At 34.9% G+C, this 19,132-nt stretch overlaps 1 protein-coding gene across 2 annotated transcripts in view; it reads right to left on the reverse strand.

Annotated features, from left to right (window-relative positions):
* Window positions 1-19,132, reverse strand: part of LOC143233385 (hemicentin-2-like) — a 165,252-nt gene that overhangs the window by 43,271 nt on the left and 102,849 nt on the right. For both annotated transcript variants that reach the window (XM_076469577.1, XM_076469576.1), the window contains exon 3: window positions 12,860-13,186. In XM_076469577.1, coding sequence (XP_076325692.1) covers window positions 12,860-13,186 — 327 coding nt within the window. The remainder of the gene's footprint in view (window positions 1-12,859; window positions 13,187-19,132) is intronic.

Below are 19,132 nucleotides of genomic sequence, written 5' to 3' on the forward strand. Positions count from 1 at the left end.
GATCAGTTTAGACCTGCAAAAATTAGTTTATTATCATTATCATAAAATTCTCAACCAATTAACAGAAAGTTTTAGAGAGGTTTCTTTTCCTGGTATATTGTGAATGATATTATGGTTGCTTTATAAAACAAAAGAAATAATTACATGTTTTCATATAATTAGAAAGTTCTAATGTTGTGTGAATTATATCAGTAGTAACATTGGCATATAAAAAATGACGCCTCTTAAAGTTCTTATATTTTGTTGTTTTATCACTTTACAGTCTAACAATAAAGAAACACGCCCTCTGTCGTCGTAGCTGTGGTGCGATTGTTGTTTGCTGAAATTTATAATATAATACAAAAAGTACGTTTTAATAATGCAAATACTTGTGAGAATATTATTCACTTTAGTTGAGCATATGATAAGTTTATATATTATCTTGCTACATTTCTCAATAATTAATTCGTTTCTTTTGTAATAGTGTTGCAAACGAAAAATGAACTTCAACATCTTTGGTTATTCGACACGATAAGCTATAAACACCCTCGATTTTTAGACGATATAGTTTATTTACATATAGTGGTTAAATATTACATGATAGCAGGTTATATAATAAAGTGTAAGATACACAATTCTTTCATGATACGTTACAGCTCTTATGTTCATAAACTTCCTCACGAAATGAGTTCGAATCCCTGTCATACCAAACCTGCTCGTCCTTTCAGCCATGGGGTGTTATTATGTGAAGGTCAATCCTACTATTCGTTGGTAAAAGAGTGGCCCAACAGTTGGCGATGAAGGTGATGACTAAGCGCCTTTCCTCTTAGTTTTTCACTGCTAAATTAGGGACAGCTAACATAGATAGCCCTCATGTAGCTTTGCACGAAATTGAAACCAAGGAAATCATACTTGAACATTTAGTGTCTTTACAATTCCATAATCTATATTCCAAAAAGTAATGTGTATTACAAGTTATTACATTCAGTGGACATATTGTTCATACTCTAGGTTACTTTACGTTTTGTACACTATTGCAAGTATTTTTCTGTATATTGTTTACATTGTTCTGTATTATCGTTTGTTCCTAATACTTATAAATATTGTATATTCTTCACATGACTAAAGCTTTCCTCATGGTACGAGAGAATTGCAATAACTTTGTTACACATACACAAATATAAAACAGGATTAGCACATGTAAACGTTAGAATGTTAGCATCATCAGCGAGATACAGCGTTTCATAACGCATCTTTGCAGCGCCATCTTTATTTTTATCTCTGCTTATATTGCACTTGTGCAAAAGTTACACTGACTGTTTAATAAATTTATAACATACTCTCGTAATCATGAGAAAAACGCCTTGTAAAACAATTCGTGCAAGGATCGCCAAGTATAAAGAAGTAGGACGTCAGTAGAGCGACTGTCAAACTCCAGTATTTGGTCTGACAAGTTGTTCATACTAACCCTGAAGAAGCTACAAAGGCTAAACGCTGGTTGAAATAATAAAAAAGCTTATTCTGGACTGTCAATGTTTTTACCAAAATTTGTAAATCTTTCCAGACAAGAGTCGCCCAAAAGTTGGCAGTAGCAAGTTGACCTCTGTTTATTCCACCATATTAAAATTATAACACAGCTAGCCCTAATGGAGCTTTGTGCGAAATACAATAAACAAATTCCAAATAATTATGTTTCGTGAAACAGTTTTTAGTTATGAATAAGGTTATTTAATAACATGGCACTATTTAATGCGGATGTACACCTTGTCGCATATAAAGGCTCATTTAGAACATGATAGTCACAATAAACTTGGTGAATGGGAGTGGTGGGGAGCTATACTAGTTTATTTAAATAATTGGATAGGACTATTCATATTAGTACAATTCCTTTACTCGGCTATCAGTTAGTGCCTTTCTACCATAATGTGGGCTAGAATAATAACTTATTTTCTTATTTTCTTATTTTCTCTTATTCTTATTTATATTTTTCAATTATTTTTTCTTCTTTACTTTGGAGAGCAGTCACTTTTCCACTACTGTTTACAGGCAGTAAAGAGTAATATAGATGTGGGACGTTGTGGGCTTGATCTCCTAATTTCAATTTCTATATCCATTTCTACTCTTTTATTTCTTATTCGAGATTGTAGATTGAAGGTTAAGACTGATAGACGGTGTATCCTCACCGCAATGTGGGTCCTTCTGCAGCAGTCACCTCCAAAACCTAGGGTACATTTTATATCTTGTACCCTGGGATCTTTTCAGTTAGCGCAGCGTTTTTGTTTAATTTATTTGTTTGACTTGTTTTTTTTAAGTTGTATAAATATATACACACATATGAGCATGTATAATTTTATGATCATTTCATTTGACAAGTAAATATAATGTGAAGAGACGACATTGTTACTTGTTAACATACTATGACATACTATATTCAGTACTTTTGCTGGTGTTTTGCAAATTTCATAAACTTACGCTAGTCGTTCAGCTTAAGCAATGATTGTTCTATAAGGTTATACTCACCTGGTCATGTTTCTCTTTGAATCATTTCTGAAGCGAACCTCCAGTAGCACAGCAGCATGTCTGCGGACTCACCCCGTTAGAAACTAGGTTTCGATAATGTGGTGGGCAGAGCACAGATAGGATTTTGTACAAGTTTTTACTTATCTCTAAAACAATCAGTCAATCCATTTTGAAATGAAGTTATGCTATTTTTATGTGTGTGGAAGTTATGAAAATGTTTGTTTGTTTTTGAATTTCGCGCAAAGCTACTCAAGGGCTATCTGCGCTAGCCGTCCCTAATTTAGCAGAGTAAGACTAGAGGGAAGGCAGCTAGTCATCACCAACAACTACTGCCAACTGTTGAGCTACTCTTTTACCAACAAATAGTGGAATTGATAGTCACATTATAACGCCTCCACGGCTAAAAGGACGAGCATATTTAGTATGACGGGATTAAGTTACAAAAATAAAGACGTGTTAGAGTTGACATAACTGAGGGGAATATTGAAATTGACATAACTGAAGGGTATATTAAAGTTGACATAACTGAGGAGTATATTATAGTTGGCATAACTGAGGAGTATATTACAGTTGACATAACTGAGGGGTATATTATAGTTGACATAACTGAGGAGTATATTATAGTTGACATAACTGAAGGGTATATTATAGTTGACATAACTGAAGGGTATATTATAGTTGACATAACTGAGGAGTATATTACAGTTGACATGACTGAAGGGTATATTAATGTTGACATAACTGAGGGGTATATTAATGTTGACATAACTGAGGGGTATATTAATGTTGACATAACTGAGGGGTATATTAATGTTGACATAACTGAGGGGTATATTACTGTTGACATAACTGAGGGGTATATTAATGTTGACATAACTGAGGGGTATATTATAGTTGACATAACTGAAGGGTATATTATAGTTGACATAACTGAGGAGTATATTACAGTTGACATGACTGAAGGGTATATTAATGTTGACATAACTGAGGGGTATATTATAGTTGTTATAACTGAGGGGTATATTAATGTTGACATAACTGAGGGTATATTAATGTTGACATAACTGAGGGGTATATTAATGTTGACATAACTGAGGAGTATATTAATGTTGACATAACTGAGGGGTATATTAATGTTGACATAACTGAGGGTATATTAATGTTGACATAACTGAGGGGTATATTATAGTTGTTATAACTGAGGGGTATATTAATGTTGACATAACTGAGGGGTATATTAATGTTGACATAACTGAGGAGTATATTAATGTTGACATAACTGAGGGGTATATTAATGTTGACATAATTGAGGGGTATATTAATGTTGACATAACTGAGGGGTATATTAATGTTGATATAACTGAGGGGTATATTAATGTTGACATAACTGAGGGTATATTAATGTTGATATAACTGAGGGGTATATTAATGTTGACATAACTGAGGGGTATATTAATGTTGACATAACTGAGGGGTATATTAATGTTGACATAACTGAGGGGTACATTAATGTTGACGTAACTGAGGGGTATATTATAGTTATTATAACTGAGGGGTATATTAATGTTGACATAACTGAGGGTATATTAATGTTGACATAACTGAGGGGTACATTAATGTTGACGTAACTGAGGGGTATATTATAGTTGTTATAACTGAGGGGTATATTAATGTTGACATAACTGAGGGTATATTAATGTTGAAATAACTGAGGGTATATTAATGTTGACATAACTGAGGGGTACATTAATGTTGACATAACTGAGGGGTATATTAATGTTGACATAACTGAGGGGTATATTATAGTTGTTATAACTGAGGGGTATATTAATGTTGACGTAACTGAGGGGTACATATTCTTCTTTAACATACACAAGGTTGATTATTGAAGCTGTTAACCTGGGAGCTGAGGGACACTTTAGTTTGGTATCAGAGTTATTACAATTCTTTCTGTATACTCTGTCTCTCGTCTAGCAGTGGAAGATATACAGCGGATACTGAATCCGGCCTGATAAGTTCAGACTTTGCTGCTGTCCGTCATCGTTCTCTGTGGTACGTTTTTCTAACTGACCGTATCATAGATATAGTTAACAATTTCGTCTTGGACATCAATGTACCTGAGAACCGCAAAATAAGTTAATACACTTATGGCATTACTAATGGATTTATTTTGTACATTTTAGTTTGGACGTGTTTTTGGCAGTTTGTCCTACTAGCTTTGAGCGCATTACTAAAATAGGAGTATATCCCATCCTTTTGTTCTAAAAGCAAAAAAAAACAAAAAAAACACTTATAACGGAATATGCTTTCTATTGACTGTCTTCTGTCTACCCAGTAACTGAAAATTAAAGATGGCTATATCTTAATAGAAACGTCTCTAACCCGGAACTTTAACACACTTTTGTTGTTGTTGTTTTTGAATTTAACGCAAAGCTACTCGAGGGCTATCTGCGCTAGCCGTCCCTAATTTAGAAGTGTAAGATTGTAGGGAAGGCAGCTAGTCATCACCACCCACCGCCAACTATTGGATCACTATTTTACCAACGAATAACGCATCTACGGCTGAAAAGGCGAGCATGTTTGGTGCGACGGGGATGCGAACCCGCGACCCTCAGATCACGAGTCGCACGCCTTAACCCACCTAGCCATGCCGGGCCTTAACACACTTAAAGGTAAGAATCTGAGGGTATATTTCTGGTTATCTTAGAAGTTCTAAATAAGGTAAATAACATTCATTTCGTAATAAGTTTTACTGGGATTAAGTGCTTGGATTAAGAGATGCAGATGAATAATTGTAAATTAACTGAAAGAAAGTGGAATTCCTTTCCTATCTTGGATATGTAGTGGAGTTTCTTTGCAAGATGTCTACATGACATCGCGTAATGACATAGTAACGAGAATTGAACGATTAATTGATAGATTTGCATTTGATGTGTTGTTGTGATTATGATAGTTGGTATCAGAGTATTGGTTTTGTGTGATTCAATAGGTGTTTGAAGTTATAGAAGTTGTCAGACAAGTTCCTAGGAAACTGATGGTTGTTTTTGACGGATAGTGGTAAATACAGCTGTGATTGTAATCTTGCTTTCTGAAAATTAAGATTTAGTTTTGTTTTTCATATCCACAATTGTTTGTATGTAAAAACTTCTCGAACATACCAGTGACTGAGGGTTTGATAAGTCAAATTAAGTGCAGTAAGAAAGTTGTAATCCTACGAGCGTGAGAAACTGGAATGTCTTGTATAAATCAGGACACAGTGTGTGTCATTTTACTAGTTGTTGTTTTTTCTTTATGCGATATAATACAATATAAACACCTTTCTTTCCCCAGATAACACTGTGAGCAGAGAAGCATATGTATTCATACTCATCGGAACTATAATGGTGAAAGTAATTTTATTGTCATCCTTGGCACTTTTGCTATATTAGTGTCGGGGTATATTAGCGTGTTTTATAGCTGACAACATGAAATTTGAACTGCATGGATAATTATGGACTATAACAGTAAGGGCCGTCTCTGCTTATTTATGTCCGTGATTACTTTTAGTTCCATTACATCATTTGAGTTAAAGTAATCTTTCTTTCTGGATGGTGCCTAAAGGCTGCATGTTTATTTTAGCAAATATGAAATATAAAGTGACACAGAAATTATTTGTTATGGGTATTAGGGTGATGAACTGAGTTATCTACTAAGAGTATGCGTTGGTTAATATATTTCATTCATATGCATACCTATATATATGAATATTATTACACGCATGTATAATATTACAATATATGGTGATCCAGGATATTAAACAGTGTAAAAGTCATAATGATTACCTTACACTACACCGAAAGAGAGAAATGTGATAACAGTAAACATGTTTTGTTTGGTCCCAAACTGGAATATTCGTGAGTGTAATTTTAGCCAGGAGAGAACAACTTTTATTTGTAATATACTCCATTTATTTTATTAGTATTGAAGAAATAATATATTCAGCATAAATTTATTAACTTTTAAGAAATTATCCTAATTAAATTTCGTTTGGCGTCACATGATATTAGCTGAAGCAATCACCATAAATGATCATGCTTGAGCGTTTGTATGGATTGTATGAGATGATGACAAGAAACTGTTCATCTAAATTCCGTGGCGTTACCATAAATAAAGCTATTAACAGTCTTATAACCTCATCGGTTATATTACTCATCACAATCTCAGTGTACCTACCCTCAAATATAATCGAGCTACATGTGCTCACGGTTACTGGCATGATAGATGAACAAAGAAAACTTTAACCCTTCCATGTTATTAGCCGTCCGCTAGTATAGCGGTATGTCAACTGATTTACAACGCTAAAATCTGGGGTTCGATTCCCTCCGTGGGCTCAGTAGATAGCCCGATGTGGCTTTGCTATAAGAAAACATACACACGCCCCGTGTTATTACTGAGGGCCGTACGAGATACCATACCAAGTTTGTTAAAGATTGGTCAAATATTGCGCGACCAGTTAGCGGATAAACATAAACATACAAGAGATTATGATTTAATACATATTTACAATGTCATCCGCTAACTGGAAGTCTATGGTGATGAAAAATAACAGAGTCACGTAACTAATGATTATTACTGTTGATTTAATGCATACTCTTTACAATATTTTGAAGCAAAGTTTCTGGCATATATAAATCCAGATACAACTATATGATTAAACTATTAACCGATTTATTAGGAAAAGTTTTATATTAATTCTCTGAACATGGTAGTCAAAGAAAAATATTATAATAGAATAGCATTAGTAGCCCCTTAATTCAACAAACTATTCATTAAACAAAGAATTTTAATAGGTTTTTGTTCCTGGGCTTTGAACATAATAAGAAACTAACGTTTCAGTCATTTTTTATCGCAGAGAATCTGAAAATACAAGAATGGCATTTCTCTCTTTTATCCCAATTTTTTTTTATATTTATATGTAGGTGATTAATGGTAGTTCGTTGTGCAACAGTTCTGTAGAAAAGGAATTGTATTAAACCTATCAGTCAGCACGTAAACTTTAGATAAAGTTCAGTCTAGCTTCATTTCCACGTTAATTTGTTTCGGAGAACGGGATTCACTTTCTACCTGTAGTAATGATGCATGTACACGCACGATTGCTTGACTCGTCTATCATCAGCAGTAAGAAGAAAAAAAATATTATTGATTCTTAGTAAAAACTTACACTTTCTTGCGTGTAGGTCAAAGATGACAAAACTCCTGAATAAATTCTTATGAATATCTTCCAGGCAGATTTTTGCAAAATTAAGATTTAACCTGGAATCTAGTGAGATTTCTCTTTACTTCATTTTAAACGTAGTGAAAGATAGTCTCATAGAAATAAATTATTCGATACACAGAATTTGAACATTAAACACTTTTAACATTTCAACTACAATATTGTTAAACTTTTAAAATATATATAAATATTTCAATAAATTTTCACAGATAAAAAAACAACTTTACTTTTGTGTAATATAAATTCTTTATGTATAACCTGTGGTTAATATAAATTCTTAATGTATAACCTGTGGTTAATACAAATTTTTAATGTATAACCTGTGGTTAATACAAATTTTAATGTATAACCTGTGGTTAATATAAATTCTTAATATATAACCTGTGGTTAATGTAAATTCTTAATGTATAACCTGTGGTTAATATAAAAAATTCGTGTAAAATTCATCGAAAGTAAATTAAACGCATACAACGGATCACCAAGACTATCTCGTTCGTAAAGCCTACCCGATATTACTATCGTATTAAAACACGCGTTATAAAAATATTGCCTGAAACGTTACTCGTGTGTTGGAGTTGGAACTTTCCTTAAATGTAAACTTAAACCGCTTTTAAAACGTTCTCTGCTCGGTTGAAGACAAAACTGAAGTGTTTTTATTAATCTAAAAAATTACCTTCTTGTCGGTTGTTTGTAGGCCTAGCATGGCCAGGTATTTAGGGTGCTCGACTCGCAATTTGAAAGTAGCGATTTCGTATTTCCAAACGTGCTCGCCCTTTCAACCGTGGAGGCGTTATAATGTGACAGACGATACAAATAATCGTTGTTAAAAGAATATTCCAAGAGTTGGTGGTGGGTGGTGATGACTACCTTCCTTCTAGTCTTACACTACTAAATTAGGGACGGTTAGCGCAGATAGCCTTCGTGAGGCTTTGCGCGAAATTAAAAACAAAACAAAACTGTTGTTTGATTTTGGTATTGAGCAGCTAGTAATGAGTTGTCAATAATTTATTATATATTATATTATATATACCATAAAATATTAATCTGGTAATATTATTTCCATTGAATTGAGAAACTCGGAAAGTAAAACTTTCTATTATAGTTTATAGTAAATACAATAATATTAACGGCCAGAACAAAGCAATGCAGAGACCTAACACAAGTATTAACATTATAAAACCCTAAAGCAAGCTGCTGAACCACAATCAGTTGAGAACTGGTTTGGTTTTTGGTATTTCGCACAAAGCTACTCGAGGGCTATCTGTGCTAGCCGTCCCTAATTTAGCAGTGTAAGACTAGAGGGAAGGCAGCTAGTCATCACCACCCACCGCCAACCCTTGGGCTACTCTTTTACCAACGAAAGGTGTGATTTACCGTAACATTATAACGCCCCCACGGCTGGGAGGGCGAGCATGTTTAGCGCGAGGCGGGCGCGAACTCGCGACCCTCGGATTTCGAGTCGCGCGCCTTACGCGCTTGGCCATGCCGGGCCATTGAAAAGTGACAAACATGTTTGTGTTATATTAGACGAAACGACTCAATAACTAATTATGACACTTTATAACTTATCACCTAGGAATTTCATTTACTTTTCCAATCGTACCTCGCTGGAACAGCGATAAGTCTACGGATTTACAACGCTAAAATCAGGGGGTTCGATTCCCCTCGGTAGACCCAGCAGATAGCCCGATGTGTCTTTGCTATAAGAAAACACATATTTTTTTTAGTTTGAAAAAACAAAACAACGAAAGTTTTGAGTATACCTATCAAAGTTGTAACATCAAAGATATTTCATGAAGCAATTGACGTAACTAATACATTTTAACATAATCCTACGTAATAACGGTGTGTGTGTTTTCATGTAACAACGCCAAGTCGAACTACCTGTTGTGTCCACCGAGAGGAGTCGAACGTCTGATTTTAGCGTTGTAAGTCCGTAAACCTACAGCTGTTCCAGCGGGTTACAAGTTATAATGGTAATATTATTGCTATGTGACACTTTATAACTTGTATCTGCTCATTTTCACCATTTACGGAATTAAATATTTACAACGGTTTTCATTTTTAATCTAAGCCATACTTTACCTTAGTGCAGTTTTGGCCCCTTTACAGATACTAGCCCTAAATGCCAAGAATTTCCTAATATTATTTGTTTAGTAATACTGGATCTAGTCCTAAGACTTCAGTCAAGGAGAAGTCAGCTGACAGGCGAAACCCTTAAATGTTTTCAGAATTACCAAACAATTAAATTCGTTTTTTGTTCTTGTGAAAAAAAAAAGAAATTGTGAAATTGCTTCATATTTTATTACTAAACAAAGATATACAAACGTAATTTTAATATTCCTTTTAAAAAACCCATTAACTACACTGTATTACCGTGTATTGTTTTAATATGTTTAGTCTGCACAGAAAACTAGGGAGAATTATATTAAAGTCTGTTTTAAACAAAAGTAAGTTTACAGAATTACATTTTTTATGCAATTGTCTGTAATAGCTTTTTATTTTCAACAGAATTTAAGTTATAACTTAATCGAATATTTGGTTAAAATGGTGATATGTCGAACGTGTGATATCGTTTCAATAAAATGTACATCAATATACTAAATACATATATACAACATAACCAGAGTGAACCATGCCAACATAACCAGAGTGAACCATGCCAACATAACCAGAGTGAACCATGCCAACATGACCAGAGTGAACCATGTCAACATGACCAGAGTGAACCATGCCAACATGACCAGAGTGAACCATGCCAACATAACCAGAGTGAACCATGTCAACATAACCAGAGTGAACCATGTCAACATGACCAGAGTGAACCATGCCAACATGACCAGAGTGAACCATGCCAACATAACCAGAGTGAACCATGTCAACATAGCCAGAGTGAACCATGCCTTTTTAGTAAAATATTGATGTTTACATCAAGATTTCTCATTTAAATTGTCAGGAAGGTAATGTTAACTCTAACAAAAATGTATTCACAAAACGATTTATTTCATAATTATTTTTTACAGCAAAGTTTAACTGAATGATATTCAATAAATATTATGTCATAGTGTGCACAGAGAGTTTCTTAATGTATTATACTTTCAGTAGTGGTAAACAAAATATCAACCCAAACCAGCCATTTTTAGATGTATATTTTTATCTATAAGTGGACTTTCTCGTCATCACTGAGTGGTAATAATTAACTCAACACTCTATGGACGCCGGCCTGCCATGAACAGGTGTTATCTCAGGGTCGCCCGTTCGAATCCCCGTCACACCAAACATGCTTACCCTTTTTGCTGTGGGGACGTTATACTGTGACGGTCAACCCAACTATTCGATGGTAAAAGAGTAGTCCATAGTTGGCGGTGGGTGGTGATGACTAACTGCCTTTCCCTCCAGTCTTACACTGCTAAATTAGGGACGGCTAGCGCAGATAGCTCTCGTGTAGCTTTACATGAAAATTCAAAACAAACAAACAGATGCTCTTTGGACCTTTAATAATTGTTTAGTAATTATTAAGATATGTATATATAACCTTACTTTTTTATATAGAGTACTCGCTGTTTTCATTCTTCCACGAGATACACTTGCATACGTGTCAAAAACGTGATAAATATTAAATGTAAAACAGAAAACAACACCATTGGTGTCTCCTAACCATGGAAACAATATTAAAACTTTTCAAACATCATTTATAAATTGATAAATAAAAATGTATACACACGAACAGACTTATGTTGTACATATAGGTTATAGTGGTTATTTAAAATTTGTAACTATATGATTGTAAACAACTTGTTTTTAAAGCTGTACAATGAAGTTTCAAACATGTCAGTATCTACTTAACTATATGATTGTAAACAACTTGTTTTTAAAGCTGTACAATGAAGTTTCAAACATGTCAGTATCTACTTAACTATATGATTGTAAACATGTTAGTATCTACTTGACTATATGATTGTAAACATGTTAGTATCTACTTAACTATATGATTGTAAACATGTTAGTATCTACTTAACTATATGATTTTAAACATGTTAGTATCTCCTTGACTATATTATTGTAAACATGTTAGTATCTACTTAACTATAGGATTGTAAACATGTTAGTATCTACTTAACTATATGATTGTAAACATGTTAGTATCTACTTCACTATATGATTGTAAACATGTTAGTATTTACGTAACTATATAATTGTAAACATGTTAGTATCTACGTAACTATATGATTGTAAACATGTTAGTATCTACTTGACTATATGATTGTAAAAATGTTAGTATCAACTTAACTATATGATTGTAAACATGTTAGTATCAACTTAACTATATGATTGTAAACATGTTAGTATCTACTTCACTATATGATTGTAAACATGTTAGTATTTACGTAACTATATAATTGTAAACATGTTAGTATCTACGTAACTATATGATTGTAAACATGTTAGTATCTACTTGACTATATGATTGTAAACATGTTAGTATCAACTTAACTATATGATTGTAAACATGTTAGTATCAACTTAACTATATGATTGTAAACATGTTAGTATCTACTTAACTATATGATTGTAAACATGTCAGTATCTACTTAACTATATGATTGTAAACATGTCAGTATCTACTTAACTATATGATTGTAAACATGTTAGTATCTACTTAACTATATGATTGTAAACATGTTAGTATCTACTTAACTATATGATTGTAAACATGATAGTATCTACTTAACTATATGATTGTAAACATGTTAGTATCTAGTTAGCTATATGATTGTAAACATGTTAGTATCAACTTAACTATATGATTGAAAACATGTTAGTATCTACTTAACTATATGATTGTAAACATGATAGTATCTACTTAACTATATGATTGTAAACATGTTAGTATCTAGTTAACTATATGATTGTAAACATGTTAGTATCAACTTAACTATATGATTGTAAACATGTTAGTATCTACTTAACTATATGATTGTAAACCTGTTAGTATCTACTGAACTATATGATTGTAAACATGTCAGTATCTACTTAACTATATGATTATAAACATGTTAGTATCTACTTAACTATATGATTGTAAAGATGTTAATATCTACTCACCGTGTATGTCTAATTTCACCCATTTACTTATTCGTGTTGACGTGACGTTACTATTGACGAAACACACCAACCGGGCATCGAGATCCCAGCGTGATAGTGCAATCCGCACAACAGACACCACGTCGACACCACCTTGTTCGCCCGGTGTGTGAACAACTTTCGTTACCAAGGGATACGTCCCATTCCGCCACGACACTTCCGGTGCAGGTTTACCACCAGACGACTTGCACTTCAGTAGTATGGAACTTCCTTCAAGAAATGCACCGATTGTCGTCCCATTTTCAACAACCTTGTTATCAACTGTTATCACAGGTTCCGAAGGAACAACTGAAGGAGAGAAAAAACATGAAAAATGACGTTTAAAATGTAGTTATTACTGACAAATTCCTGGTCGAAGACAAAATTTATCTACAGGAAAACTATTTTTCAACTGAAGCAGTACTCTCTTTATATGAATTATTTTGAAATACAAAAAACGCTATTTTTAGAGTAAAAAAGGATGCTATTTTGTATCTTAGGTCTAATAAACCTGATGTTTATTTTAAACTTAATTAAGGAATAATAAAGATACATGCTATTTAGTATCTTAGGTCTTATAAATTTCATGTTTATTTTAAACTTAATTGCACTGTTTAAGACATGGCATTAAAAGACATTGAAATAGATAAGGTTATAAGTTATTTTATAAATTTATTTCTAGGAACATTTACAATACAAACGTTACAAAAACAAAGAACTTAACTTCTGAAGTGTCGTTTTATTTTAGTCAAATTTAACAATAAAAATTAAATAGTAGATGAAAAATATAGTTTACAGTAACACTGTGGGACATCATTCAATACAGTATCAATGTGGGACAACATTCAGTACAGTATCACTGTGGGACATCATTCAATATAGTATCACTGTGGGACAACATTCAATACAGTATCAATGTGGGGCAACATTCAATACAGTATCACTGTGGGACATCATTCAATACAGTATCACTGTGGGACAACATTCAATACAGTATCAATGTGGGACATCATTCAATACAGTATCACTGTGGGAAAACATTTAATACACTATCACTGTGGGACAACATTCAATACACTATCACTGTAGGACATCATTCAATACAGTATCACTGTAGGACATCATTCAATACAGTATCACTGAGGGACAACATTCAGTACAGTATCACTGTAGGACAGCATTCAATACACTATCACTGTGGGACATCATTCAATACACTATCACTGTGGGACAACATTCAATACAATATCATTGTAGGACATCATTCAATACAGTATCACTGTAGGAAAACATTCAATACAGTATCATTGTAGGACATCATTCAATACAGTATCACTGTGGGACATCATTTAATACAGTATCACTGTGGGACATCATTCAGTACAGTATCACTGTGGGACAACATTCAATACAGTATCACTGTGGGACATCATTTAATACAGTATCACTGTAGGACAACATTCAATACAGTATCACTGTGGGACATCATTCAATACAGTATCACTGTGGGACAACATTCAATACAGTATCACTGTGGGACATCATTTAATACAGTATCACTGTAGGACATCATTCAATACAGTATCACTGTGGGACATCATTCAGTACAGTATCACTGTGGGACATCATTCAATACAGTATCACTGTGGGACAACATTCAGTACAGTATCACTGTGGGACAACATTCAGTACAGTATCACTGTGGGACATCATTCAATACAGTATCACTGTGGGACATCATTTAATACAGTATCACTGTGGGACATCATTCAGTACAGTATCACTGTGGGACAACATTCAATACAGTATCACTGTGGGACATCATTTAATACAGTATCACTGTAGGACAACATTCAATACAGTATCACTGTGGGACATCATTCAATACAGTATCACTGTGGGACAACATTCAATACAGTATCACTGTGGGACATCATTTAATACAGTATCACTGTAGGACATCATTCAATACAGTATCACTGTGGGACATCATTCAGTACAGTATCACTGTGGGACATCATTCAATACAGTATCACTGTGGGACAACATTCAGTACAGTATCACTGTGGGACAACATTCAGTACAGTATCACTGTGGGACATCATTCAGTACAGTATCACTGTGGGACATCATTCAATACAGTATCACTGTGGGACAACATTCAATGCAGTATCACTGTAGGACATCATTCAATACACCATCACTGTGGGACATCATTCAATACAGTATCACTGTGGGACAACATTCAGTACAGTATCACTGTGGGACATCATTCAATACAGTATCACTGTGGGACAACATTCAATACAGTATCACTGTGGGACAACATTCAGTACAGTATCACTGTGGGACAACATTCAATACAGTATCACTGTGGGAGAACATTCAATACAGTATCAATGTGGGGCAACATTCAGTACAGTATCACTGTGGGACAACATTCAGTACAGTATCACTGTGGGACATCATTCAATACAGTATCACTGTAGGACATCATTCAATACAGTATCAATGTGGGGCAACATTCAGTGCAGTATCACTGTGGGGCAACATTCAGTGCAGTATCACTGTGGGGCAACATTCAGTACAGTATCACTGTAGGACATCATTCAATACAGTATCAATGTGGGGCAACATTCAGTGCAGTATCACTGTGGGGCAACATTCAGTGCAGTATCACTGTGGGGCAACATTCAGTACAGTATCACTGTAGGACAACATTCAGTGCAGTATCACTGTGGGGCAACATTCAATACAGTATCACTGTGGGACATCATTCAATACAGTATCACTGTGGGACATCATTCAATACACTATCAGTGTGGGACAACATTCAATACACTATCACTGTAGGACATCATTCAATACAGTATCACTGTAGGACATCATTCAGTACAATATCACTGTGGGACAACATTCAATACACTATCACTGTAGGACATCATTCAATACAGTATCACTGTGGGACAACATTCAATACAGTATCACTGTGGGACAACATTCAATACAGTATCACTGTGGGACAACATTCAATACAGTATCACTATGGGACATCATTCAATACAGTATCACTGTGGGACATCATTCGATACAGTATCAATGTGGGACATCATTCAATACAGTATCAATGTGGGACAACATTCAATACAGTATCACTGTAGGACATCATTCAATACAGTATCACTGTGGGACAACATTCAATACAGTATCACTGTGGGACATCTTTCATACAGTATCACTGTAGGACATCATTCAATACAGTATCACTGTGGGAGAACATTCAATACAGTATCACTGTGGGACAACATTCAATACAGTATCACTGTGGGACATCATTCAATACAGTATCAATGTGGGACAACATTCAATACAGTATCACTGTGGGACAACATTCAATACAGTATCACTGTAGGACATCATTCAATACAGTATCAATGTGGGACAACATTCAGTACAGTATCACTGTGGGACAACATTCAGTACAGTATCACTGTGGGACAACATTCAGTACAGTATCACTGTGGGACATCATTCAATACAGTATCAATGTGGGACAACATTCAATACAGTATCACTGTGGGACATCATTCAATACAGTATCACTGTGGGACAACATTTAATACAGTATCAATGTGGGACAACATTCAATACAGTATCACTGTGGGACAACATTCAGTACAGTATCACTGTGGGACAACATTCAGTACAGTATCACTGTGGGACAACATTCAGTACAGTATCACTGTGGGACATCATTCAATACAGTATCAATGTGGGACAACATTCAATACAGTATCACTGTGGGACATCATTCAATACAGTATCACTGTGGGACAACATTTAATACAGTATCAATGTGGGACAACATTCAATACAGTATCACTGTGGGACAACATTCAGTACAGTATCACTGTGGGACATTATTCAATACAGTATCAATGTGGGACAACATTCAATACAGTATCACTGTGGGACATCTTTTTATACAGTATCACTGTAGGACATCATTCAATACAGTATCACTGTGGGAGAACATTCAATACAGTATCACTGTGGGACAACATTCAGTACAGTATCACTGTGGGACATCATTCAATACAGTATCAATGTGGGACAACATTCAATACAGTATCACTGTGGGACAACATTCAGTACAGTATCACTGTGGGACAACATTCAGTACAGTATCACTGTGGGACATCATTCAATACAGTATCAATGTGGGGCAACATTCAGTACAGTATCACTGTGGGACATCATTCAATACAGTATCACTGTGGGACAACATTCAATACAGTATCACAGTGGGACAACATTCAATACAGTATCACTGTGGGACAACATTCAATACAGTATCACTGTAGGACATCATTCAATACAGTATCAATGTGGGGCAACATTCAGTACAGTATCACTGTGGGACAACATTTAATACAGTATCACTGTGGGGCAACATTCAGTACAGTATCACTGTGGGACAACATTCAGTACAGTATCACTGTGGGACATCATTCAATACAGTATCACTGTGGGACAACATTCAATACAATATCACTGTAGGACATCATTCAATACAGTATCACTGTGGGACAACATTCAATACAGTAACACTGTGGGACATCATTCAATACAGTATCACTGTGGGACAACATTCAATACAGTATCACTGTGGGACATCATTCAATACAGTATCACTGTGGGACATCATTCAATACAGTATCACTGTGGGACAACATTCAGTACAGTATCACTGTGGGACATCATTCAATACAGTATCACTGTGGGACAACATTCAATACAGTATCACTGTGGGACAACATTCAGTACAGTATCACTGTGGGACAACATTCAATACAGTATCACTGTGGGAGAACATTCAATACAGTATCACTGTGGGACAACATTCAATACAGTATCACTGTGGGACAACATTCAATACAGTATCACTGTGGGACAACATTCAATACAGTATCACTATGGGACATCATTCAATACAGTATCAATGTGGGACAACATTCAATACAGTATCACTGTGGGACAACATTCAATACAGTATCACTGTAGGACATCATTCAATACAGTATCAATGTGGGGCAACATTCAGTGCAGTATCACTGTGGGACAACATTCAGTACAGTATCACTGTGGGACAACATTCAGTGCAGTATCACTGTGGGGCAACATTCAGTACAGTATCACTGTGGGACAACATTCAATACAGTATCACTGTGGGACATCATTCTGTACAGCATCACTGTGGGACATCATTCAATACAGTATCACTGTGGGACATCATTCAATACACTATCAGTGTGGGACAACATTCAATACACTATCACTGTAGGACATCATTCAATACAGTATCACTGTAGGACATCATTCAGTACAGTATCACTGTGGGACAACATTCAATACACTATCACTGTATCACTGGGGACATCATTCAATACAGTATCACTGTGGGACAACATTCAATACAGTATCACTGTGGGACAACATTCAATACAGTATCACTGTGGGACAACATTCAATACAGTATCACAATACAGTATCAATGTGGACATCATTCAATACAGTATCACTGTGGGACATCATTCAATACAGTATCAATGTGGGACATCATTCAATACAGTATCAATGTGGGACAACATTCAATACAGTATCACTGTAGGACATCATTCAATACAGTATCACTGTGGGACAACATTCAATACAGTATCACTGTGGGACATCTTTTTATACAGTATCACTGTAGGACATCATTCAATACAGTATCACTGTGGGAGAACATTCAATACAGTATCACTGTGGGACAACATTCAGTACAGTATCACTGTGGGACATCATTCAATACAGTATCAATGTGGGACAACATTCAATACAGTATCACTGTGGGACAACATTCAATACAGTATCACTGTAGGACATCATTCAATACAGTATCAATGTGGGGCAACATTCAGTACAGTATCACTGTGGGACAACATTCAGTACAGTATCACTGTGGGACAACATTCAGTACAGTATCACTGTGGGACATCATTCAATACAGTATCAATGTGGGACAACATTCAATACAGTATCACTGTGGGACATCATTCAATACAGTATCACTGTGGGACATCATTCAATACAGTATCACTGTGGGACAACATTTAATACAGTATCAATGTGGGACAACATTCAATACAGTATCACTGTGGGACAACATTCAGTACAGTATCACTGTGGGACATTATTCAATACAGTATCAAT

The sequence above is a fragment of the Tachypleus tridentatus genome, chromosome 12, assembly GCF_004210375.1.
Source record: "Tachypleus tridentatus isolate NWPU-2018 chromosome 12, ASM421037v1, whole genome shotgun sequence".
NCBI classification, from domain to species: domain Eukaryota; kingdom Metazoa; phylum Arthropoda; class Merostomata; order Xiphosura; family Limulidae; genus Tachypleus; species Tachypleus tridentatus.